This window comes from Natator depressus, chromosome 5 (genome assembly GCF_965152275.1).
Source record: "Natator depressus isolate rNatDep1 chromosome 5, rNatDep2.hap1, whole genome shotgun sequence".
NCBI classification, from domain to species: Eukaryota; Metazoa; Chordata; order Testudines; family Cheloniidae; genus Natator; species Natator depressus.
Genome location: NC_134238.1, coordinates 128418680 through 128446398, shown reverse-complemented (window position 1 = coordinate 128446398; position 27719 = coordinate 128418680). Strand labels below are relative to the sequence as shown.

The 27719-nt window shown below is 42.3% G+C and overlaps 1 protein-coding gene across 6 annotated transcripts in view; it reads right to left on the bottom strand.

Moving 5' to 3' along the window:
* HOOK3 (hook microtubule tethering protein 3) overlaps positions 1-27719 on the bottom strand; it is a 133423-nt gene that overhangs the window by 101921 nt on the left and 3783 nt on the right. For 4 of the 6 annotated variants that reach the window (XM_074953627.1, XM_074953629.1, XM_074953628.1 and 1 more), the window contains exon 2: positions 4037-4122. In XM_074953627.1, the coding sequence (XP_074809728.1) occupies positions 4037-4122 (86 nt within the window). Of the gene's footprint in view, positions 1-327; positions 517-4036; positions 4123-27719 lie in introns of those variants that run through there. The other 2 variants (XM_074953631.1, XM_074953630.1) reach the window with 2 other exon arrangements.

The following is a 27719-nucleotide window of genomic DNA, read 5'->3' as shown; positions in this document are numbered from 1 at the left end:
CCTTTCTCAAAGGGACTGATATGATGAAATAGTCTAAGTCACCTGATTGACTTCAGCTCTCCATTCTAATAAGGTGCACTAGTTGAGAGATTTTCACATCAAACTCTCACAACCCTTCAAGTCTTCTTGGGGATTACTGAAGATAACTAGAGTAAGCACCAGACATCACGTCTGTGGTACTGGCTCTATAGCACCTATTCGCAGTAAGTGATCTATTGGCTTCTGAAGTGAATTTGCTCTTCACTGAATTCAAGGATGTTGCTGGAGTGCTCAAATCTTTGTTTTAACTTTACCCAACAACTCTTCTGAATAACTTCTAGCACCCACCTGTCTCCTGTCATGCATTTCTACTCCTGCGACAGTTTTCCCCCAATTAGTTGGTTGTCTTGGGACAGGAGTGGGAGTCATGCTGCTGATCTAGAAGGAATGGTGGACTGGAGAAGTCAGCCCTGGACTCCCCCTCCTTTGCTTGAACAGTCCCGCCTGCCTCTGGACTAAGAGTCCTTTCTGTGGTACCTGTTTGAATTGAAGGAGCAAAAGGAAAACTTTACTGGCTGTTTCAAATTATATATATATATTTTTAAATAGCTGATGGGAGCCAATGTTTTTCCTCTGTATTTTCTAAAATGGTTTTGCCTAATGGTTCCCAATCACCTTACCAACTGAGTACTTAGAGATACTCATAATGTGTTAGATTTATGGGCAAGCTTTCTGAGACACAGGTGATCACTGGCTACTGTGTTTACTGCCATAGATATCTGAGAACCTAAAAGAATCCATCAAGACAACCACACTACAAAAGAAGAAGCAATTGTAATTTTCTTTTTAAATGATTTAATACCTGATGACTACTCTGAAAAAATTCAAAATCAGCTGATATTACGACTCTTTTGCTCCGAAGCGTTTCTCAGCAGTAAGACATTCAAAATTATTGTGAAACCGATGTATGTATATCAGTAACTAGAAATTTGCCATCTAGCATGCCTCTGCAATGAAGTTCAATTAACAGGAGCTTTGACAGCCACAAAGTCTATTTAGACGGGCCCAAATTATTGTACGGGGGTTATCACCTGAACTTACAAATTGCTTAGTTGACCTTTATTACAAACCACTGGTTGCATGGGGAAAGTGAATTCAAGCTAGCATTCACTGAAGCTGGGGGGGAAAAGTGATAACAAAAACAATCACTAAAGCATCATTCCATTTCAAATGCTGCTATGGAAATGCAAATTTTATACTGTACACATTTCACTTATGATGACTACACACCATAAATAAATATCCCCTGTGCAACTGGAAACAGTAAGTCAGGGTTGATTTTCTTGGGACTCTGCCCCTGGAAGTGTGCAAGATACAAGGCCCAACAAAAGGTTAAAAATATGATCAATAAGACTACTGAGCTTTCCCTCCCCATGTCACCCAAGAGTTTTATTTTTGATACATACAAGACATAATTCCTACAGACCCCCATTTTGAACTGTACACACCAGTCAGTCACATGTGTTGGCCAACAGGTGGATACAGAAAATAATCCTATCAACTGCTGATTAGCGATGAAGTTATGGGACATACACAGTATGAAGCAAATGCATCACTTCATGATTAATGACTACCCAAACTATACAATGTACTACTATGATCTTTCATGTGCATAACTTTATGATTAACAAATATCTGAAGTATATAATGTAACAATATGGTCTCAGCTTCATCAATGTTCTGAAACATGATTCAAGAACAGTTAAGTTAGAATCTCAACTTCTTACAAAATTTACTAACAAAATCTCTTATCCCAAGTGCTCACCTTCCCTCAGTATATTCTGTCATGTTCCCTCCTGCTTCAGATGGTGAGAGTCCCTTTTTAGATTAATGTTGTTACAGTACCTGATTTATGTTGTGGTTTTCCTGTTTTTTAGGCCTAAAACACTGACATTCATCTTTCATGATACATAGACTAGTAATGATGGTGCTAGTTTAAAACTGGGCATACTATACATGTTTTCTTTTTTGCATCCTCTTTAATGTCCCCTAAACAACAACATTTGAATAGTAGAGCGTTTTTAATCACACTTAGGAGCAGCTAGAACTGTTGACATATTGTTTGAACATACCAGGATTCCTTTCTGACAAAGCATGTACAAGGCAGCGTAGCTTTCATAACTGATGCCTCTGTTTCTGTGTAGGAGGACTTCAACTTATCTGTGGGATATGTGCCAAGGTGTTGCCCTTTGAGAGTTTTATTTGTTACTTCAGTTAAACAGCCATGTCTGGAAAATCTCCATGAAACCTGCTTTTTTGCATTACTTTTCTGTTGGGCTTATTTGCATTTCCCAAATTATATTATACAATTTCCTCCAGAGCAGAATGAAACTATACGGCATAGGACCTTCTTAAAAGTTCCAGGGAGGAGGTAAATATTTTCTGCATTTTTAAACCAGGATTATCCTCTTCAGTTCCTAATTTATATTCTTCCATATTAAGTCCTGTTACAAAACATTTTAAGCATTGCCTCAAAATATTAGACAACTTCTGAGTTTCCTTCCACTTCCTCTTGTGTACTGCAGGCAGACTGCTACTCCTTCCCTCTGTGGAACAAGGGACTGCTGATGAAAAACTAATACCTATTTTTATTCTTTTTGATTTCCTAATCTTCCTTTTGGAGGATTTGTGCAGAAAACTACTTTTAGATTTATTTGTTTTTGCCCAGCAATTATTTTGATTATGTTCTGTACCTTCTCCATATTAAGAAATAAAGTTGGTCCCTTGACTCTTTACAAGAATGTAGGAATTGTCATAGTGAATCATGCCTATTGTCCATATTGACCAAGTCCCAAGGCCAGAGAGGCCGGGTAGGGCCAGACTCAGCAGCCACCTCCCCCATTTTTAGGAGAATAGGGTTGCTCTGCTGGCCCAGGGACTAAGTTGCCAGACCACCAACCAGTTCTCCCCATTGCACCCAATGGGTTGATTTTCGGGACAGATTTCTTCCCAGCAAATGTACCCCAGGGGGTATCAGGCTCCCTGGCAGGAGAAGCCACAGAGGAAGGCCCTCTTCGGCTGCTGTAAAGTGGGGGACAAGTACCTGCCATATCAGATGCTTATCCCTAGTCTCAAAACAGAAGCAGAAATCTCTCCATAAAGGATAGGTAAGTATGATACACTTGAAAATAAGCTTTGAAAATAAACCTCATTTACCAACAAACTACAGTGATGCATTCTGAATCAGTGTATACAGCATCTTAATCCATATTTGGATCCATCAAAGGCCTATTACAAAAAGTCATGACGATCCCAAGCACAGAGAGGTTCCCTCCCCCCTTAATCTTTTAGGAATTGAATGGTGCTAGATTGGCAGTATTAGAAATAGACCTTCTCTGTTTAACGCAAATCTTGTATTACATGAGCATCAAGTTTCCTTACACTGCCTTGCCGGTTTGACTCAACCATGACTTGAAGGGATTAACTCCAGCAGATGAAATAATAATAAATTACCCATGTCTGTTCAATCTCTGAACTCCGCACTGACACTACTAAAAAGGATGGCAATATGGAGAGTTATTAAAACTTTTTGACAGTTATAGCAGGCTCAAGATTTATCACTACAACATATTGTAATTTATGACATAGTATGTGTTTAGTAGTTTTCATAAATTGTCCTCAACTAATAAGCTATTTTGCATTATTAATCAAATTAAAATCAAACTTTTTAACAGCGGTGTAAAAAGTATTGTTCTTAAGTTTTAACCATTTTATTTCTCAATAAAGTTGAAACTTCGTACACAAACTCTTTGACCAGGTACTTCTTTTGCCTTAAAATGAACTGTACTTTTCAGATGTTTTTCTCCATTTTCAAATAACTGTTGGTTATGCTTTAGGTGAAAACACAAACTAAGTTTAGCAAGCTGAGTCCTTACTGGATACTGGTCAATTTTTAATATGACAACATACTTACTTACATTTAGATAATTGGGTACATTTACAAATGATCTATTCTGCATGCAAAAACCCCACAAACCATTAAACAATTTGTTCTTACATCTTTTGAAGCACCTGGGCCATCACAACCCCATTCGTTAAATCTTCCACAGTCTGGCATGGTGCTTCAACATTAAATGTCTGGATCTGAAGGGGGAAAAAATGAAATTTTCTTATTAGCCTGCCTTAACCATTTCTTACTAACACATCAAAGCGTTTTCAAAAGTAACACAATGGTATTGTTACTACCAAACAACAGCAAATGGCAGAGAGAAAAACAAAACAAAACACAAAGGTGCACAAGTTTAATTCTATCAGTGGGGAAACATTGCAAGTGCTAGATTTCATTTAGTGAACCACAACACTGAGGTTTGTCTTGTTGTAGAGCCATGGACACAGCTTCGCAGATATGGTTGCAACCAAAGTTCTATTACAAGCTCTGACCAAGATTTTCAAAACATGACTGACTAGAGTTACATTCCTAAGGGAGGGATTTGCAAAAGCATCTAATAATTTAGAACACAAATCCCACTGAAAGTTAGTGGAACCTGTGCTTTTAAGTCACTCAAGCACCATCCTAAATCCCTATTTAGGCACATACGTAAGACGCCTGATTACTAAAAATGCTGATCACCTAGACCATCCACTGACTTCCCATGGTTATATAATTATATATACACATGCATGCGCTCTGAACAATTAACTCCTCCCTAGTGTGGGATGAGAGTGAAATCGTGCTAGTACTAGCAGATTTGTACTGGCCAGTGTTAGTTTGCTATTAATTGCAAGGTGCTCAATTACTAGGATAGGTGTGGCAAAAAAAAAAAAAAATCTAGACAGAGAAAAGTCTCTGGTATAAATATAGAGGTTAAGATGCAAGGTGTTGGTATCTGACTTAGAACTGGGGGATAGAAAGTGGCTGAGTCCATAGTGCCATATGTGGGGGTGAGTGGTGGTTTCCAGTCCATAACAGAAATACATCTGAAGTAGGGTGGGTGGGTGACAATCATTTTGGTCAACAGGCTGTGACTAGAGACACATACTGGGTGGGGTAGGGTTTCATTTTTGAATGTGCAGTATAATAATATACGCTTCAATATTTGTGCAAGAGGTTGCAAGACCTTCAAGATCAAAGGAGACTTCCCTGGAACTTTGTGCTGAGCTTGCCCCTGACACAGCAGTACCAGACGATGAGAGCTCTCCTTCACTATACAAAAGTGAGCAGCCATAACACTGTAGAAGTTGGCTAACCTAGTTTTCTACTGTCCAGATGGAAACCCAGTTGGGAAGTCCATTGTGAATGCTGTTGTGCTAGGAGTTTGCACTGTAATAAATACTGTGTGTGTTACAGGGCAAGTGATCAAGACTGCTAACATGCCAGAGACCAAATAATGTAAGTGGCTGGGCTCCCCAAACTGACAGAGCCATTAATGGAATCTGCATGCCCATTCTGTGCCTGGGCACAACAAGCAGAGAAATACGTAACAGAAAGGAAACTGTTTCCATGACGATGAAGTCCAAAGTGTATCTCCCTGGGAAGCCCTGGGCATTGACATACAGTAGCCTGGAGAAGTGCATGATGCCAGGACTTGAAACAAACCACAAACCCCCACCACCAAACTCTGGACTTCTCAAAAACAGGAAAAGTGAAAAACTATTCCCAATGAACAATATTGACATTATGGGTGTTTCCATCCCCACTGTGCTCCCAGGTGATCCCGTCTACCCAGTACTGCCTTGGCTCATTAAAACTTCCCCAGCTACATAAACAAAGGTAGAAGATTCCACTACACACTGAGCCAATGCAGGATGGTGGTGAAGTGTGCTTCTGGGATACTGAAAGCAAGATGTAGATTGTCTGCTGACTGTTCCATGACTAATACTACCATGATCATATCTGCTTCTTGCATTTTACGTAACCTAAGCGAAAGCAAAGGAGAGGTCACCAGTAAGGACTAGAGTGGCTCAGACAGCCTGCCCTCTACTTTTTCACAGCCAGAAAATCATGTGGATGCAGCTGAAGGATGAGAACACTACTTCTGGTGAGCAAGCGCTACAGATCTGAAACAGAGGGCACCAAGGACTAATGCTTTGTTTCTTTTTAGGACTACTTGAAAATACCTTATTTTGTACAGGGAAGAATGAAGGACTAGATGGCACAACATTGTTGTTAACCTAGCATATTTATGCTGTGTTAATTTTTTATTGTCAGTGTCACCTTATATTAAGACAGTGTCACCTTATATTAAGTATCATCAACATTAAAAAACAATGCCTTTTTTCCAAAAACAAAACTTCGTTTTAATAAGGGAGTCCAGCTGCAGAAACAATTTTCTTTCCCTGTGTCAAAAATAGGAGTTGAACATCTGGAGAATGGCTGGGAGAGAGCCAAAGAGGTAGATCCCAGTCCAAAAAGTTCTATTCTCTGCTTTTGGGAGGGCATGGTAGTGGGCAGCACATGCCAGTGCAGGAGCAGACTAGTTGTAGGGACAGAGCTGCAAGCAGTTTCTTTTGTGCCTTTAGTCATTAAATAATGGCTGCTGAAACTCTGCCTCCCTGTAAATTTCTGCTGTCTATATTTTTGCATGAGTTCTGTCCTCCTGCTGGAGCTGTTTCTGCCTTCCAGGCGTGTTCAGGGCTGCCTCATCTCTCACTCCTCAAACTGGTAAATTCATTCTCATTCTCTGTTCACATTCTCTTGCGCTTTGATGAATTGGTCCTTTCAGCTTTGCCACCAACATGGAGTCTGGACAATATGCACAGCTGGACAGCAAGCCCTGACAGAGAAAAGAAGATATGATTGAATTAACACCCACAGCAATCCCTCACACGTCCCATGAAATGTCAACAAATGAGACAAAATAAACTCTCTCTTCTCTTTTAAATTCCAATAACTAATCCAGAGCCATCCGACACAGAATGTTAAGGACATATGTTCCCAATTCTCACACAACACTTAAAACTATGGAGAGGTGTGGGACTATTTTAGATCAGGGGAAGCAAGATATGTAGTGCATAATGCCAAAATGGTATAAAAAAGTTACTTATTACAAAAAAGTAGGATCTTGGAAAATGAGGGGTTTTGGTTTTTTGCAGATGATATTCAATGAGAAGCTCCATGACTGGTGATGCTTGGTTAGCTACCTTGGTGATATGCCTTATTTAAAAAAAAACAACAACTTTATATTAACTTTGGAGAAGTTGCCATACAAACAGTTCTCCAATACAGGAGCTACAGACTGGGGTAAAATAAGGGATAGAAGGATCTACGAGATAGCCCTTCACAACACAAAGCACACAGCTTGTTACTTGCATAATTACACTCCAAACTTGTACTTTATACTGCTTTACTGGCATTACATAAACAGGCATTTTCATGCATTCATTAGAAAGACAAACTCTAATGTGATTGCAGATAGCCAAGTTGTGCATGCTGTATGGAAATGGCCAGATGCCATTTGGGCCAGCCAATACAATGTAAGGTAAATGCTTTGGCAAGCATATAATAATTAACTTATTACAGTAAGTTACAGGTCCAGCTGTTTTTATTTTTCCATTGGTGTTTCATGTGACATTTAAAAAAAAATCCCCATTACGTGCCTGCTATTTTGGATGCTGCTATGTGGTATAGCACAGCCAGCTGCTGTAAGTGCCAAGCCAAGCGCTTCCTCTCTTACCATAATTGACAGGCCATGCAGCTGAAAAGGGTACCACAAGTGAGAGGATGGAAGGGTGGGGCCAAGACAGACCAGTTATGGGGGAATAACGGTTTTGAGTGGGCTGCTGTGGGGCGGTTACTTGTACTATGGCAGAGAGGACGAAGGGGGGAGTGGTTGAGGGAGTGAGGACTGGCAGAGCAGGGGGAAGGTGAAGTGGACACTTTCATCTTCACATAAGGCTATAACTGCCCATTCACAAATATTAAGGATGGCATTCATAAGAACCCAGAAAAATTTCTCTCAGCCCCAGAATCTGAAAAAAAATCAGTCCCCATCAGTACTGTACACAATAGTAAGCTGCATACCTGATAAAGCTTTTCTCATCTCCAGATTCCACTTTCTCATGCTGAACCAGCTCAGTCATCTCAGGATCTGGGCCTCCATCCTACAAATGGATCTTGTGATCTGGGCAACTCCTGGTCAGGCTCCCTGACCCCCGTTCCTCCTACTTGGCAATGGTGTTCTCTTCTCCCCTGAATAATCATGCTACCAAGTACTTTTTCATTATGTTTGGGAGCATCTTAGGCTGAGCAGAGGAGTGAGTCTTCAGGCTCCTCGCCAGACCCTTGTGGAAATGAAAAATTCTATGCCAGGACTTGAGTTTTCTGATGTCCACTGACTTTACGCTGTACTTTAGGTTTTTGATTTTATCCCAGCGTGGTTTATAAGCCCAGATTATACCAAGTATTCAGATGACTGGCTGTATGTACATAAGAGCATTTAACATCACTGGCCAGCTGCTTCTGGATTTTCTCCTCATCCCATTGTAAGATTTGGGCCCAAATATCTGAGCCGGGCAGCAACACAGTCAATAAAGGTTCTCCTTTAAGACATCCTAGTACAGGGGTGACCAACCTGAGCCTGAGAAGGAGCCAGAATTTACCAATGAACACTGCCAAAGAGCCAGAGTAATACGTCAGCAGCCCCCCATCAGCTCCCCAACCCCGCTCCCAGTGCCTCACACCTACCGGCAGGTCCACCGATCAGCATCTCCCATGCCCTATCCGCACTTCCCAATCAGCTGTTTTGTGGTGTGCAGGAGGTTCTGGAGGGGTAAGGGGGTGGAGCAAGGGCATGGCAGGCTCAGGGGAGGGGGTGGGAAGGAATGGAGTGGAGTGGGGGCAGGGCCTGTGGCAGAGCCAGGGGTTGAGCAGTGAACACCCCCAGCACATTGGAAAGTTGGAGCCTGTAGCTTCAACCCTGGAGTCGGTGCCTACACAAGAAGCCGCATATTAACTTCTGAAGAGCCACATGTGGCTTTGGAGCCACAGGTTGGCCACTCCTGTCCTAGTAATACTTGTGATGTTCACAATCAAAGAAACTTGCAACTGTGAAAGAAGTTGCTTGCAGTGCAAGCTGTCTGCACTGAGCTCTATGGTTTGTGTGGTGCTATTATACAGGTAGATGGCTTCTGGCCAAGAAGACTCCTGTGCAGCAGGATGACGAAAGTAGACCTGACAAATGACCTCAGTACTGACTGGAGCACTATGGTACTTGAGTGGGAGGACAATATGAATTAGTTTACTACTACACTGGCTCCATACTGCCTCTAAATTGCTGCAGCTTGAACCAATATGTAGACCTGCAGAACACAAGTCCAATCCAAATGATATTTGGAATACATTAAACTGTATGGAGAATGTGTATGCAAGATGCTTGACAAGTGTGCTGGGAAACCACAAATGTTTCTTAGCCCTGGTCTACACTACAGGGTTAGGTCAAATTTAGCGGCGTTAGGTCGATTTTAAAATGAATGCGTCTACACAACCAACCCTGTTCCATCAACCTAAAGGGCTCTTAAAATCGACTTCCGTACTCTTCCCTGGTGAGGGGAGTAGCACTAAAATCAACCTTGCTGGGTCGAATTTGGGGTAGTGCAGACGCAAACTGACATTACTGGAGCACTCTGGGATAGCTCCAGGAGGCCAAAGTGACCGCTCTGGACAGCACTTTCAACTCCGATGCACTAGCCAGGTACACGGGAAAAGCCCCGGGAAATTTTGAATTTCATTTCCTGTTTGATCAGCGTGGCGAGCTCAGCAGCACAGGTGACTATGCAGTCCCCCCAGAATTGCAAACGAGCTCCAGCATGGACTGAAAGGATTGGATCTGACTGCTGTATGGGGAGAAGAATCTGTGCAAGCCGAACTCCGATCAAAAAGAAGAAATGCTAATATATATGCCAAAATCGCACAGGGCATGATGGACAGAGGCTACAACAGGGACACACAGCACTGCTGTGTGAAAGTTAAGGAGCTCAGGCAAGCCTACCAAACGACAAAGGAGGCAAACGGTCACTCCGGGTCAGAGCCCCATACATGCCACTTCTATGATCAGCTGCATGGCATTCTAGGGGGGGGACCCTACCACTACCCCACCACTGTCCATGGACACCTACAAGTGGGGAGTCTCAGGCAACAGGGAAGAGGATTTTGGAAGAGGAACAGGGAGAGGAGGAGGAGAATGCGCAGCAGGCAAGCAGTGAATCCGTTCTCCCTGTCAGCTAGGACCTTTTCAACACCCTGGAGCCAATACCCTCCCAAGTCGGGATCCCTGACCCTGAAGCCGGAGAAGGCACCTCTGGTGAGTGCACATTTGTAACTATAGTACAGGGTTTAAAAGCAATAGTGTTTAATGTTTGATTTGCCCTGAAGAATTGGGATGTAGTCGCGGCCAGTACAGCTACCGGAAAAGTCTGTTAACATGTGTGGGGATAGAGTGGAATCCTCCAGGGATATCTCCATTAAGCTCTCCTGGAGGTACTCAAAGCCTTTGCAGAAGGTTTCTGGGGAGGGCTGCCTTATTTCGTCCTCCATGGTAGGACACTTTACCACGCCAAGTCAGTAGCAAGTAGTCTGGAATCACTGCAGCACAACGCATGGCAGCGAACGGTCCTGGGTTTTGGTCGCACTCAAGCAACATTCCAGCTATATCTTTCTGTGTTAGCCTCAGGAGAGTGATATCATTCATGGTCAGCTGGTTGACATAGGCAAATTTTTGTAAGGGAACAGTAAAAGGGCCCCGTTCATGCTGGGTTGTTTGCGCTTGGCTAAAAGGGATCATCCCGGAGAATAGCCACACGGCAGGGGGAGGGGTGAACGGATCATCCCAGAGAACAGCCAGCAGTGGGGTGGGGCGAGGTGTGTGCTGCACATCTACCCAGAAACCGCAGCCCCTCCTTTTAAATTTGAAACCCAACTGGCATTGTTTGCTATGGAAAAGGATGGTGCTGCAGTCTGAAACCATTCACATGTTATGAAGGTAAAAGAAGCCAACCCCGCGTACCAGAAGACTAACCATGGCCACCTAGAAACCGAATTCTGTTGCCCAGCCGTTTGTGATGTGTCACCATACTGGCAGGCGCTCGACATAGAAGCCAAAATGCAACCTTGTACCTAAAGCACATGGGCTGTCTGCTGTGAATTGCTTGATCCACTGTGAAAGAGTCCCCCTTTTGTTCTCAGAAATGTATCATCTTAAATTTTACTCTCCCTTTTTATCTCCCACCAGGTGCAAATGTTTCTAGGCTCCCCCTATCATCTCCATCCCTGAGGTTATCGCAGACTAGAAGGTGAGAAAAAAAAAACACTCGCGATGACATGTTTTCCAAGCTCATGCAGTCCTCCCGCACTGATAGGACACAGCTTAATGCATGGAGGCATTCAGTGGCAGAGGCCAGGAAAGCATTAAGTGAGCATGAAGAGCAGAGGCAGGAGGCGATGCTGAGGCTAATGGGGGAGCAAACGGACATGATGAAGCGTCTGTTGCAGCTGCAGGAAAGCCAACCAAGAGCACAGACCCCTGCTGCATCCACTGTATAACCGCCTGCCCTCCTCCCCAAGATCCATATCCTCCTCACCCAGATGCCCAACAAAGCCCGGGGAGAAGGGGGGGGGGGCTCCAGGCACCCAGCCACTCCACTCCAGAGGATGGCCCAAGCAACAGAAGCCTGTCATTCAAACAGTTTTGATTTGTAGTGTGGCTACAATAAGCAATGTGGCCTTGTCCTTCCCTCCTCCTCCACCCCACCCGGGCTACCTTGTCAGTTATCTCATTTTATTTTTTAATTAATAAAGAAAGAATGCATGGTTTCAAAACAATAGTTACTTTATTTCCTTTGCCAGCTGCGATCGAAGGGGGGAGGGTGGTTGGCTTCAGGGCATTAAAAACAAAGGGACTGGGTTTGCAGCAAGGAGAAACACACACAACTGTCACACCATAGCCTGGCCAGTCATGAAATTGGTTTTCAAAGCCTCTCTGATGCGCAAGCACGCCTACCTGTGCTCTTCTGATAGCCCTGGTGTCTGGCTGCTCAAAATTGGCCATCAAGCAATTTCCCTTAACCTCCCACCCCACCATAAACGTTTCCCCCTTACTCTCACAGATATTATGGAGCGCACAGCAAGCAGCAATAACAATGGGAATGCTGGTTGCGCTGAGGTCTAACCTAGTCAGCAAACAGCGCCAGCGAGCTTTTAAACGTCCAAAGGCACATTCTACCACCATTCTGCACTTGCTCAGCCTATAGTTGAACTGCTCCTTACTACTGTCCAGGCTGCCTGTGTACGGCTTCATGAGCCATGGGAGCAAGGGGTAGGCTGGGTCCCCAAGGATAACTATTGGCATTTCAACATCCCCAACAGTAATTTTCTGGTCTGGGAAGTAAACCCCTTCTTGCAACTGCTCGAACAGCCCGGAGCTCCTAAAGATGTGAGCGTCATGCACCTTTCCCAGCCATCCCACGTTGATGTCAGTGAAACATCCCTTGTGATCCACCGGTGCTTGCAGCACCATTGAGAAGTACCCCTTGTGGGTTAGGTACTGGTTGGCATGGTGGTCCAGTGCCGAGACAGGGATATGCGTTCCTTCTATCGCCCCACCACAGTTAGGGAACCCCATTGCAGTAAAGCCATCCAGTATGACCTGCACATTTCCCAGAGTCACTACCCTTGATAACAGAACATCAGTGATTGCATTGGCTACTTGCATCACAGCAGTCCCCACAGTAGACTTGCCCACTCCAAACTGATTCCCAACTGACCGGTAGCAGTCAGGCGTTGCAAGCTTCCACAGGGCTATCGCCACTCGCTTCTCAACTGTCACGGCAGCTCTCATCTTGGTATTCCTGCCCTTCAGGGCGGGAGAAAGCAACTCACAAAGTTCAAGGAAACTGGCCTTAAGCATGCGAAAGTTTTGCAGCCACTGTGAATCATCCCATACCCGCAACACTATGCGGTCCCACCAGTCTGTGCTTGTTTACCGGGCCCAGAATCGGCGTTCTACTGTATCAACCAGCCCCACTGCTGCCATAAGGTCCCAACTGCCACAGCCCGTGCTTTCAGGAACGTCTGTGTCCATGTCCTCATCACAATCGTCCTCATGCTGGCGTCTCTTAGCCCGCTACTGCACATACTCCAGGATAATGCGCGAGGTGTTTACAATGCTGACAACAGCAGCAGTGAGCTGAGCGGGCTCCATGCTTGCCGTGGTATGGCATCAGCACGGGTAACCCAGGAAAAAAGGCGCAAAACGATTGTCTGCTGTTGCTTTCACGGAGGGAGGAGCGACTGACGACATATACCCAAAACCACCCTCGACAATATTTTTGCCCCATGAGGCATTGGGAGCTTAACCCAGAATTCCAATGGGCAGCGGAGACTGCGGGAACTGTGTGATAGCTACCCACAGTGCACTGCTCCGTAAGCCAATGCTAACCACGGTATTGAGGACGCACTCCACTGACTTAATGCGCTCAGTGGAGACGTACACAATAGACTGTATAAAATTGATTTCTAAAAATCGACTTCTATAAAATTGACCTAATTTCGTAGTGTAGACATACCCTTAGAATAGTAAAATTCTCTCGTGCAGACAAGGCCCTTAAAGAGACAGAAAACCAAAGGCTGAGGAAAAGCTATACAACATGCAAGCAAAGTGATCAAGGATGAGAGGCATGCATTTTATTAGTTCAACTTTTCTCCTTTTTAATAATTAGCTTATAAATGTCCAATGCCTGTTCTAATATTCCAGTTCTAAACTTTTGCCTATTATTTGCCCTTGCCTACTCCTTTTTGTCTTTTGACCACTCTCTATTTAACACTTTTCATAAACTTTCAGTTCTTCTGGAGTGTTGCCTGTGCATATTCACATGCAGCCACACATCAACCCCCTTCTCCAAGTGCCAGCGAGCTTCAGGTTCCTTCTAGAAAAGAAGTGCCTATTAGGACCACATAAGTGCCTTCTCATGGCACCAAATGTTCAGATCAGAGGTTTTCGGTGAACCACTTGAGTTTCTTCTGCTGAACCTTAAGATCCTTGAAGTGACAACTCTGGGCAAGAAGAGATGATCAGGCTATGTGAAAATATGGAGGAAACATTCCAGAAGAACTACCGTTACTACTAGGTAATCTCTCTCCTTCTACAAGGCAGCCTGCTTCTGCATACTCTCAGTTATGGAAGTCCAGTTAACAGGACAACCCCAACAAAGGTGAGCTGAGACATTTTAATTAAACAAGGATTACAGAACAGTTCTCCAAAGCAAATATCAGATCTAGATGATAAACCAAGAAAGCAGTGCTCAGTAAACCTTTGAAGAGAACCCCAGCTAGGCAGCCCTGTAGACTGTAATGTTTCCATCACAACAGAGAACCCACTGGAAAACTGAGTAAACCTGGAGTGTGGGCCCCAAGAACTCAAGTGCTTACATGGTAGATAAAGCATACATGCAAGTGCAAAATCTAATCTATTTTGACAGTCACTCAGCATTCCCCATATACTGATCCACTAAGGCTGCAAAAAAATCTAGGCCATTTCCAAAATACCTTTGTCCTCTCTTTACACAGGACAAAACTCTAAGCACTTAACTTCTAGGACACAGAACCTAGGGTTTGGTTAAAAAAACCCTAGAAGACTAATGCCTGTGTTCAGGTTGAACTCAAACATTATTTTAAAGAAAAAAAAATGGATGAGCTTGCATGACAGCTTTGTCGTTAGGGAATGCAGTAAAGGTTGGATCAATCATTGAAGACTGCAACTCACTCATTCCTGTCTTGCAGATGTAACTGTGATGAAAATGCTGCCTTTGTGATAGGTGGAATAAAGAGCACTTTTCCAAAGGTTCAGAAGGTGAATTTGTCAGCACTAAGTTGAGATGTCACATCAGTGAAGTTGTCTGCCCAGCGTAAGGACAACAACCAATCCTTCAAAGAACCCCATGACAGTAAAATGGCTTTTCAGTTTCATCTAGAAGCTAGTATTCAAAAATAGCAGACAAACGTATTTTGATCAATCACAAGGACAGGATAAGAAACTTCAAGTATAATAAATAGTCCAAAATTGACGACATGGGTGCAAGGGTATGGGGTCAGGTTGTTAGATGCCCATACTGAAACCTTTGTCCATTTCCATTTCAGGAAGTGACATTACAGAGTGAACAGCTTCTTGCATTGCAGCAAAATACTGCTTCATGCTTCACCAGAAGTAATCAAAGTCCCATGAGTCAAACAATGGAGAAAAGTGGATGCAGAAAGAAATGTGATCTTGGGATATCCATGTAACAGTACTGCCTGACCCAAGCTGGAGTGATCAGGATGATCCTTGACCCTGCAGTGGTCTTATTTTCCTGAGCATCAGTAGAAGCAATGGAATCAGTGGGAAAGCATAGTCTCTGCTCCAATCCAACAAGAAAACCTCTTATTGTGTTTCTCTCGATTCCTGTCCTGAAATAAAACTGTGGATCGTTTCTATTGCTAGTTGTGACACAAAAATCTAAGAAAAGATAACTCCACCTCCTGAACAACAGCTCTACCATCATCTGTTTCAGAGACCACTTCCTCTGGTCTTTGCTTCTATGATTTTTCTTATCTGCCAACCAGGGTGGATAAAAATCAATGATTTTTTTTAAATAAAAAAAATTGATTTTTTTACATTTAAAATTGGATTTTTGTGATAAAATGCTTTTTGAGGAAAAAACCTAAAGACAGTTTTAATTAAGATATCTTTGAGCTATAATGTATCTCGTCATAGAATAGGGATTATAAATTCTAATTCAATAGTATGAAATAATATATTCATGTAATGTTTAAGAAAAGTTTTGTAAATGAGTTCCAATAGTTCATGAATTAGGGACTCAATCTTATGGGGTTCCACAGGCTCCTGTATAGATTATTTAGGTTAATCTTTATCTACCCAATGGGTCTCAGTTCAGAAGATACCATCAGAGATGCTTAGTTTTGCAGTTCTCAAACTGTGGATTTATGTCTGCAGAGGTAACATGCTTGTTAACAGCAAAAATGTTTTAAAATAAATAAATACTATAGAGAGGTGAGAAACAACAAACCTCAACTCTATTGTCCCTCTGCAAATTTGTGTACACAGAGTCAATCCCTTACCTCTCTCTAAAAGTGCAAAGTTTCAAAAAGTTAAATGAATAGAAGATTGTTGGGGGCAGAATAGATCTGGACAAGGAGAAGAAGTCTGGAGATAAATGGCAGAAGCTTTTTTGTTAAAATATTATATGTTTGCTGTTGAAGAAAAAAATCCAGAATACTTAACATTGTTGTTTTAGTTAAATAAAACAATTTAAATGTCTGTATGGTGATGTTCTCCTCCTAACACAGCATGGCAAGAAAATCCTCCAAATATTAATGATTAACCTGTTGAATTGGAGACAGTTCACCTCCCAATGACTTCATAAATATCTGCTTCAATTACCTTTGGTAAATGAAATAACCAAACAATCATTCGTTTTCTGATAGAGCTGTAAAACTATTCAAAATATATCACTGTTTAAAATTGTATAGCGTGTACCTTCTAAAAAGGAAACCTACATCTATCTGAGTTGTGAGGAATATGTATTAAGGTTATAACAACCAACAAGAATGCACTTTTATGTAGAAAACCATGATTAAACTGAGTCTTCCTGACTAATGATTTAAATCATGATTTACAAATCTACCCTGCTGCCAACATATTTTCTTTGCCAACCAGCTGGAGGTACACCACGTAAATTTGATGAGCCAGACACTAGTCACAGAGACAAGCACCTTCCTGCTTGTTAAAGTAGAACTTTGCTGTCTTGTCGGGCACATGCAGCCATGGAGAAGAGACAAAAGACTGAAAACCCCATCTGATATATGGAATCTACTTTTCCACATCTTCCAGTCACCATGAATATCAAGCCAATTTTCCTAGTATAGACACACATGTACACCCTGATGCCTGAAGTATGCTATTATCTAACCCAGAGGTTCTCAAACTGTGGGTCGGGACCTCAAAGTGGGTCACGACCCCATTTTAATAGCGTCAACAGAGCCAGGACTGATGCCCTTGAGCTTCGGCTTTGCCCCCCTCCAGCTGGGGCTCAGGCTTTGGCCCCCCATGTCGGGCTCAGGAAGGCTCAGGTTTCGGTCCCTGCTCCTGGGGTCATGTAGTAATTTTTGTTGTCAGAAAGGGGTTGCAGTGCAATGAAGTTTGAGAACCCCTCATCTAACCAGACATTTAATGAACACTCTCTAGAGATGCCAGATCCAAGAAAGCTATGTTGGTCACGATTGTTTCTATACAAAAGCATAATTACTTTCAGGTCAGTCTGAAAGCTACATGAAAATATGTATCTTCTATGTTGAGAGCCCCAAACCAATCTTACAGGGATACAGGTAGGAATAACAGAAGGACAGGGATACTAGGTAAAATCAGCATTTAAAATTTGAACTCTAATGTAACCATTTAACTTTCTCAAGTCCATGATGAAATGAAGGCAATTTTTTGTATTTTTTAAATGGGAATATAAGAATGGCTATACTGGGTCAGACCAATGGTCCACGTAGCCCAGTATCCTGTCTTCCAACAGGAGCCAGTGCCAGATGCTTCAGGGAGAATGAACAGAAATGGCAATCATTAAGAGATCCATCCCATTGTCCACTCCCAGCTTTTGGCAGTCACAGGCTAGGGACACCCAATCGTGGCCCATCTTGGCTAAAAGCCATGGATGGACCTATCCTCCATGAACTTTAACTGTTTTTTTAATCAAGTTATACTTTTGGATTTCACAACATCCCCCAGCAACGAGTTCCATGGGTGAACTGTGCACTGTGCGAGGAGGTACTTCCTTTTATTTGTTTTAAACATGCTGCCTATTAATTTCATTAGGTGACCCCAGGTTTGTGTGTTATGTGAAGAAGTAAACAATGTTTATTCATTTTCTCCACACCATTCATGATTTTATAGATCTCCAACATATCCCCCCTTAGTCATCTCTTCTCCAAGATGAACAGTCCCAATCTTTTTAATCTCTCCTCAGAAGGAAGCTGTTCCATCCCTTTCATTTTTATTGCCCTTCTCTGTAACTTTTCCAATTTGAATATATCTTTTTTGAGATGGGGCAACCAGAACTGCACACAGTATTCAAGGTGTGAGTGTACCATGGATTTATATAGTGGCATTACGATATTTACTGTCTTACTATCTATCTCTTTCCTAACGGTTCCTAACATTGTTAGCTTTTTTAACTGCTGCTGCACATTCAGCAGATGTTTTCAGAGGATAATTCACAATAACTCTTGAGTTATAACACCTAATTTAGATCCCATCATTTTGTCTGTATAATTGGAATTATGTTTTCCAATGTGCATTACTTTGCATTAATCAACGTTGAATTTCATCTGCCATTTTGTTGCCCAGTCACTCAGTTTTTGTGAGATCCATCTGTTACTCTTGGCAGTCTACTTTGGACTTAAATATCTTGAATAGTTTTGTATCCTCACTGTTTACCCCTTTTTCCAGATCATTTATAAATATTTTGAACAGCACTGGTCTCAGTATAGATCCCAGGGGGACCCTGCTATTTACCTCTCCGCACTGTGAAAACTGACCGTTTGTTCCTACCCTTTGTTTCCTGTCTTTTAACCAGTTACTGATCTATGATGGTACCTTCCCTCTTATCCCATGACAGCTTACTTTGCTTAAGAGTCCTTGGTTAGGGACCTTGTCAAAGGCTTTCTGAAAGTCCAAGTACGCTATATCCACAAGATCACCCTTGTTCACATGTTTGTTAACCCCTTCAAAAAAATCGAATAGATATGGGGGGCATACTTTCCATTTACAAAAATGGTGTTAACTCTTCCCTAATAAATCATCATCTATATATCTGATAATTCTGTTCTTTACTATAGTTTCAACCCATTTGCCAGGTACCAAAGTTAGGCTTATTAGCCTGTAACTGCCAGGATTGCCTCTGGAGCCTTTTTAAAAAATTGGTATCACATTAACCCATCATTTAAATCAGCTTCTGTACCAGATCACTGAAGGATAGTTACATACCACACTCAGTAGTTCTACAATTTCATATTTGAGTTCCTTCAGAACTCTTGGAGAAAAAACCATCTGGTCTGTTTAATCTATCAATTTGTTCCAAAACCTCCTCTACTGACACCTCAGTCTGGGACAGTTCCTCAGATTTATCACCTAAAAATGGCTCAGATGTGGGAATCTCCATCACATCCACAGCAATGAAGACCAATGCATTTAGCTTCTCCACAATACCCTTATCTTCTTTGAGTGCTCCTTTAGCACCTCAATCGTCCAGTGGCCCCAAAGATTGTTTGGCAGGCTTCCTGCTTCTGATGCACTTTACCAAAAAAATGGCTGTTAGTTTTGGGGTCTTTTGCTAGTCGCTCTTCAAATTCTTTTTTGGCCTGCCTAATTAAACTGTTACACTTGACATGCCAGAGTTTATGCTCCTTTCTATTTTCCTCAGCAGGATTTAACTTCCAATTTTTAAAGGCAGCCTTTTTGCCTCCAATGGCTTATTTTACTTTGTTATTTAGCCATTGTGGCACTTTTTTCATCATCTATGTTTTTAAATTTGAGATATACATTTAATCTGAGCCTCTATTATGGTGTTTTTAAGAAGTTTCCATGCAGCTTGCAGGCACTTCACTTTTGTGACTGTAACTTTTAGTTTTCGTTTAACTAACTTCCTCATTTTTTTGTTGTCACCTTTCTGAAGTTAAATGCTACTGTGGTGGACTTCTTTGGTATTTCCCCCCACACAAAGGATGCTAAGTTTGATTATATTATGGTTGCTATCACCAAGCAGTTCAACTATATTCACCTCTTGGACCAGAGTCTGTGCTCCATTTAGGACTAAATCAAGAACTGCCTCTCCCCTTCTGAATTGCAGGAACTACCTCACAGAAAAGTCTTTCCCTCTGTACTGCTTTGACATTTCACTTCAGGCTCCCATATTCTCAATAAGAAATCCACTTCTGCTCTGAGCACTACATTGGCCTAGAGATCCCTGAAAAGAAATGAGGAAGCAGGATTGGTAAGCAACACAGAGCAAAATTAGATCACATATACAAAGTGGGATTACCTCCATCACCCAATAATCTAGAATAATTCCACAACAAAGAAATGATCCAAATAACCGCCAAAGGGAAGGGCAGAAGTGCAGGGTAACAAACAGAATCTTGGACTAGGCTGTCAGGCAACCCATAAAATCTGAGGCTCGAAGAGTGCCAGAAATGAATGTTCTAGTTTTCACTGGTTTCAGAGCAACAGCCGTGTTAGTCTGTATTCGCAAAAAGAAAAGGAGTACTTGTAGCACCTTCGAGACTAACCAATTTATTTGAGCATAAGCTTTCGTGAGCTACAGCTCACTTCATCGGATGCATACTGTGGAAAGCGTAGAAGATCTTTTTATATACACACAAAGCATGAAAAAATACCTCCTCCCACCCCACTCTCCTGCTGGTAATAGCTTATCTAAAGTCATCACTCTCCTTACAATGTATATGATAATCAAGTTGGGCCATTTCCAGCACAAATCCAGGGTTTAACAAGAACGTCTGAGGGGGGGGGGGGGTGGAAAAAACAAGGGGAAATAGGTTACCTTGCATAATGACTTAGCCACTCCCAGTCTCTATTCAAGCCTAAGTTAATTGTATCCAATTTGCAAATGAATTCCAATTCAACAGTTTCTCGCTGGAGTCTGGATTTGAAGTTTTTTTGTTGAAGAATTGCAACTTTCATGTCTGTAATCGCGTGACCAGAGAGATTGAAGTGTTCTCCGACTGGTTTATGGATGTTATAATTCTTGACATCTGATTTGTGTCCATTTATTCTTTTACGTAGAGACTGTCCAGTTTGACCAATGTACATGACAGAGGGGCATTGCTGGCACATGATGGCATATATCACATTGGTGGATGTGCAGGTGAACGAGCCACTGATAGTGTGGCTGATGTTATTAGGCCCTGTGATGGTGTCCCCTGAATAGATATGTGGGCACAGTTGGCAACGGGCTTTGTTGCAAGGATAGGTTCCTGGGTTAGTGGTTCTGTTGTGTGGTATGTGGTTGCTGGTGAGTATTCGCTTCAGGTTGGGGGGCTGTCTGTAGGCAAGGACTGGCCTGTCTCCCAAGATTTGTGAGAGTGTTGGGTCGTCCTTCAGGATAGGTTGTAGATCCTTAATAATGTGTTGGAGGGGTTTTAGTTGGGGGCTGAAGGTAATGGCTAGTGGCGTTCTGTTATTTTCTTTGTTAGGCCTGTCCTGTAGTAGGTGACTTCTGGGAACTCTTCTGGCTCTATCAATCTGTTTCTTCACTTCCGCAGGTGGGTACTATAATTGTAAGAATGCTTGATAGAGATCTTGTAGGTGTTTGTCTCTGTCTGAGGGGTTGGAGCAAATGCGGTTGTATCGCAGAGCTTGGCTGTAGATGATGGATCGTGTGGTGTGGCCAGGGTGAAAGCTAGAGGCATGTAGGTAGGAATAGCAGTCAGTAGGTTTCCGGTACAGGGTGCTGTTTATGTGACCATCGTTTATTAGCACTGTAGTGTCCAGGAAGTGGGTCTCTTGTGTGGACTGGACCAGGCTGAGGTTGGTGGTGGGATGGAAATTGTTGAAATCATGGTGGAATTCCTCAAGGGCTTCTTTTCCATGGGTCCAGATGATGAAGATGTCATCAATATAGCGCAAGTATAGTTTTCACTATGATCTCTGCATTTTACATCTCCCCTTATCTTATTTCTTTTATTGCTGACATGTACATGCATTGCCTCTGGAACCTAGAGGATAGGAGAAGAAATCCCACTTCTTTTAGACTAGGTTGGGTCAGCCTGAATGATCAAGCAGCAGAGCTAATCTCATCTTCTCCAGCACATTGCTGGTGTTGCTACTGAACAATCCTCAAAGGGAAGAACTTCTACCTTGTCTTGAGCCCTTAGCAAAGAGGCTGGATGACTTAAGCCAAGAATACCTACTGGCCAAGAGTGATGCCACTTGCCACAGTTCTCACCAATATATGACGCATCATATGAAGCAAAAATGACATGTCTAGAAACAGTGCAGACCCCAATGTCAGTATCTTTTACCATTTTACTTTGCTCCTCGAAAAGATGGTCAAGCAAAGGAAGTATCTGATACCAAACTTGGAATTTGCGAGGCAACAGTAACCATGCAATTGGTGACATGGGTTCCTAATTTATCCAAGTACATCACTATCCAGGAAATCAATCTTTCAGGTATTTTGGTTGGGTAGGCCAGAACAATGGGCTCTTAGACTTCCCACTCAAAGACTCCTAGAGCAGGGATGGGTCACTGGCAGCCCAACAGTTACATCTGGACCACCAGGTCATTTTATTTGGCTCACAACAGTTAAGAGGTGATTTATTCTGCAATGACATTTCTTATTTCTCAACCTTTTTTTTTGGCGGGGGAGGGGGGGACGGGACATGCTGTGATAAACATACCGTGAGTATAAAGTGCTTGTTTCAATATGGAAGACTGATGGCTAGAGAGAGTAGTTGTGCACTTCTTTGAGTTGCATATATGCTGAACAGAAGGAAACTCAATACCCTGAAATATCAGAACTATGTCTGCTGTGCTATGAGTGAGGTAGGAAATGGCTCACTGACAAACCAGTGGCTGATTCTTCTGCCTTCGCAGTTTATCACAAGTAAAAGAAAGACAGAGAACACTAAGTCTCCCATGCACAGTGGGAGTGTGACTATCTTTGTACTTAAAATGGAGGTAAGCCTCAATGCCTCATATGTTTGCAAGTCATGACAATGACAAATGAATAACTTCAAAAATCACCACAGCACCAATCACAAAGCAAATAATGAAATACATGCAGGGATAAGCCACTGTGACTTATCTAAAAGGCAAAGTTTTAAGGCAGAAGAGTTGTTTTGCTAGAGTTACCCCAGTACAAACTTTGGGTCTTACTGCATCCTACCTTGTCACTCTTGAGATGGCATGGGCTAGAAAGACACTGAGGAAGAGTGAAAATGTGCAGTGCAAATGGTAAAGGCGTTTGGTGATGACAAAATGGCAAAAAAAAGATTCAAAACAGTATCTCTATGTACAGTTTTGTGAAGAGTTTCACATATCCATGAACACGTGGAAGGGAAGGTGAACAAACCACCATGCCTGATTTTTTCTTCTTTGGCATTAGGCGACAGTACAGCTGTGTCAAATGTAAGTCAGCTATGATATATGTAGGGACAATTGATAGTAATGTTAACATGAAAAGAACAGTAGGACTTGTGGCACCTTAGAGACTAACAAATTTATTTGAGCATAAGCTTTCGTGAGCTACAGCTCACTTCATCGGACATGCATGTCATGAAGAACTTATGAAATTAGCTTCATTACACAGAACAACAAAGGGTCCAGATATTTTTGGTGTGCTTCAAGAAGCTGTTCCAGGTTTTGGAGATTTTAAAAAGTTGCAGGTTGTTGTAACAGATGGAGCACCTGCTATGCATGGCTCAAGGGCTGGGTTTCCAGGTTTACTGGCACACTGCCCAACACTGCCCTGCATTATTCATCAAGAGTCCTTGTGTGGAAAATCGTTGAATTTTAATCACATCATAAATGTGCTCATGAAACTTACAAACATGATACGAGGTACAAACAGATCACTCAGTCAACACAAATTAGTAGCTTTTCTTGATGACAGGGATGCACAGTAGGACAATTTGCAGCTATACAGAGAAGTGTGATGGATAAGTCATGGAAAATGCCTCGTAAGATTCTTTCCAATGAAAAACACTGAGAGTGTCACCTTTCTGAAAGACACTGAGTTCTGATACTACGGAGTTTCAGGAAAAACTGGAAGATTCAGTTTCTCTGTGCTATACAGCATTTTTGAGAGACGTAACTTGAATTGTTTGAATCTGCACCTGCAAGGCATGGACTAGACTGCATCAGACCTCGTTGCTCACATGGATGGTTTCTGAAGTAAGCTCACAGTTATTAACACTCACCTGTTACATTTGAATTTGCCCACTTTACAACCTGTGATGCACATACATCAGAACTACAAGAGTGCGAATTAGAGTTTAGCAAGAACAATTCTCACAGTGAAATGCTGCTGCTCAATTTCAACGAACATTTAAAGCATTTTGAAAGTTTTCAACCTCATCTGATGCTTTTTAATGATCCACTTGCAGCTGTTGTCAATGACCAGCCTTCTGAACTGCAACCAGAACTGTGCAAACTGCAGAACCTTTCTTTGTTGTAGAGAAGAATAAAAGGGACACTCAGTTTTGGAAACTGCTTACTGAGTCCCATTTCCCAAATCTGAGAAAGTAGGTGTTGAAATTGTGCTCTCTGTTTGGGAGAACCCATTTGTGAAAGTGACTTCTCCAGACTGAAATCAAAGGAAAGGAACCAATTGAAAAATGAAACACTCTTCCATCTTATGTAGGTTGGATGCACTAAAATTGATACACATATGCCCCTCAGTGTGCACAAAGGTTCACTCTTAAGTTTCACACTGACGGACAAGATACTGTAACAATGATAAGCAGCAGAGAAAAAAATGTTAAGAAAGATGGGTTTGGTTTTTTGTTATTTTTATTTACTAAACCCCGGCACATCTGCACAGTGACTAAAAGGTTAGTGAAAAATGTGTTTAAACTGTTGTAAGGTTTTATTGTTTCTTTTCTTATTATTATATAAAGGTTGTGCTATATGGGACTTTTATATTTAGGACCACTTCAGTTTTACATTGTTAATACACCTTAACTGTATGCTAACATGCTCCAGTGTAGCAAGCATTTCTGAGTTATGCAATATGTATCCTCTAAAAGAAAACATTTGGCTCGGCAAAGGATTTTAAGGGATTTTTGTGGCCCTCTATTACCTTAAAGTTACCCATCTCTGCACTACAGAACCAGGATACATGTATAAGAATACCCGTTTGGGGCCTGGTTCACACTATCTGCCTCTTTAGTGACAGCAGGCACAGATGCTGGAATCCACCAAATACCTTGACCAGTGTTCAACAAACCTTAATCGACAGTCAAGGTCACTTTTCCTTTTCCCTTAAACTACAATTTATCAAAAGATAAGTCTTTTCTTGGCTGTTGTTGTACCCAGCCCTAAAGAGTCACTCAACCAAACCGGCAACTCCCCAAAAGTTGTTGTCATCAGGAGGTGAGAGATGCAGATTATCAGGAGAAACAGAAAACACTGCAACTTTGTGGTCAAAGGACTGATTCATATCACCTACTGGCAAGTCATGGTGGATGCTGGCCAGCAATAACTGAAGTTCCAAAATAGGAGATAATATGGATGGTAGTAGTTGCAGCTTAGCCATATTAGGAGGGGCAGAAGACTGAGTATAAAGAACCCGGCTTCTCAGATGGCCTCTTCTGGTATGTCTATACTGCAGCTGAGAGCATGTCTTCCAGCCTGGGTAGACAGACACGCAGTAGCTCTGCCAGAGCTAGCAAGCTAAAAACAGCAGTGTGGATGTTGTGACATGGACTAGCTGTCTGAGAACAAGACTGCCCAACCCCCTGGGTCTGTACTCAGACAGACAGACCATGCTGCTGCCTGTGCCACAATGTCTACACCAGTAATGTGATGGTCTACCCAGGATGGAAGGCTCAGTCCCAGCTGTAGTGTAGACATACCATTACAGTCCTCTGGTGCCCAGGATGTTGAAAGAGGTCCTTACCAACCTAAGTTAAATGGGGGCGGGGGACATACTGATCAAGTAGTGCTATATAAAAAGCAAGGCATTATTGAGGTGCTTGGGAGGGAAAAGCAGCTTCATCAGGAAGCTCTAGCAGCTTTGACCCCCTTCGGAAAGGGATCCTACAAAAAAATTACACGAAGAGGCCTGAGCAATCCTGAAGATCTAGCTTCTAGTGGGACCCAAGTGAACAACGTGGAGGAACTAAAGTCCTTATCTCTAGAAGCTGCGCAGATGAACCTCCAAGCTCATCCCGTACGGCCCCAAGACTGACCTGGACAGACCTGGAACTGAGGCTGAATGAAGAAACCCAGGTACACGGTCTAGATCCATAAAGAAACACTAACATACCTCTCTTGTGAGGAATGGGCACCATGTGGAAGACAGAGGGCATCTGCACTGGGGGAACTACACCATCCACGAAAGAGGAAGAGCCAACTGAATACTAGGAATTGAGACTAGAAAAAGGGCCAGAGACACCCTCAAAATAGAGGAAGGGAGTACAGAGATCTTGGATCTGTAGCAATGCTTACAGAATGTATATATATCAGAAATGTGTAATACTACCTCTGAGATTATAAACACCCAACTCCTCTAACCATTCCTTAAGGTCCTCTCTACCCACAGAAACACTATTTGTATCTGAGCTACACAGCAGAGGGAAGGAAAGAGGCTAAAGTACGTCTCTGTCATGACAATCTCCACACAGACTCCACAAAAGACTAACTAGCACTGACCTTTCTGAGGATTCCTGCTGCTTAAACCGTGACTGCAGCACTGCCTTCCCAAAACCAGCATCTGTTCTTGATACCAGGTCAAGAAAATGGTGATTTATGAAGTTGTGCATTGAATATATAGCAGCCTTACAAATTTCATATAAGGACACTCTGGACATATGTTACATTGACATCGCAACTTACGTGGTTGAGAGCACCCCTAGGTACCGAGTCAAAATTTAATATTATTGATTATATTTATTATGGTAGTACCTACAGGCCAACCAAGAACAGGGTCCCATTGTGCTAGGTGCTGTATAAACACACGACTCTTGCCTCAATCTAAATAAACAAGACAGATACACGGTGGAGGAAGGGGTATAATACACAATTCTCAATGAGAACATTTAACAATGCTCTCAAATGGAGATAAACAAGACTTTGAGATCAAGACCCCAGCTTAGAACAGACCCCTGAAGTATGATGGCAGGTGAGGCTGTGATAGGGAACCCCACAGGAATTTTCAAAGCAGCAGAATTACAGGGCAATAACTTTAAAGATACCACAGAAACAGGGGTCTCAGTTGTGGAAAGTAAAAGGCCCAAGGGACATCTCACTATGAAAGAGACTAGAGACACCGTGAGTTAGCAGTGGGAGGAGCAGTTTCAGGTTGCCTGCATCCACATTAGCAGACTTATCAGTTTAGTTTGAACAGGTTCTCAAATTTGCTGAAATACAAGTCTTCTCCAACTGCTTCTCAGAACATCAGAAAACCGGTTGAAGCACTTGTGTATGAATGTGAAGTGTTTCACAAGCACTGTAGGAGGTAAAACAAATTCTTAGAACAGTCAACTTCTCTAGCATAAAAACACCTTAGTATTCTCTAAGTAGTAGCTAATAGCTCTTTTGACAAAGAGGATGAGCAACTTCACCTCCCAAGAATAGCTATGGGGCTTTGGAAAAAAGTCAGGCAATGACAGCAACTGACAAAGACTTCTAAAAAATTGTTTCACCAGGGGATCAACAATGGTCTTGTTTTGCAAACCCATACACCCTTATACAAAATTCTGTTTTTTAAACCAGCTCAACAAAACATACTTTAAAACCAGTTGGGGCCACAATGTAGATGAGATACTCTGAACCCTGAGTCAGTTTCAAAACCCCCTTAATACAAAAATATTAAAACTGATAAACAGCAGAGAAAACTGCACATCCAACTAAGAATTACAAATATAAACAAAATGTTCTAACTACCATGCTATTTAACCACTATTTGCAAATAGTTCTGCTAACAAACCCCATTTTTTTCCCCCTTTCTTG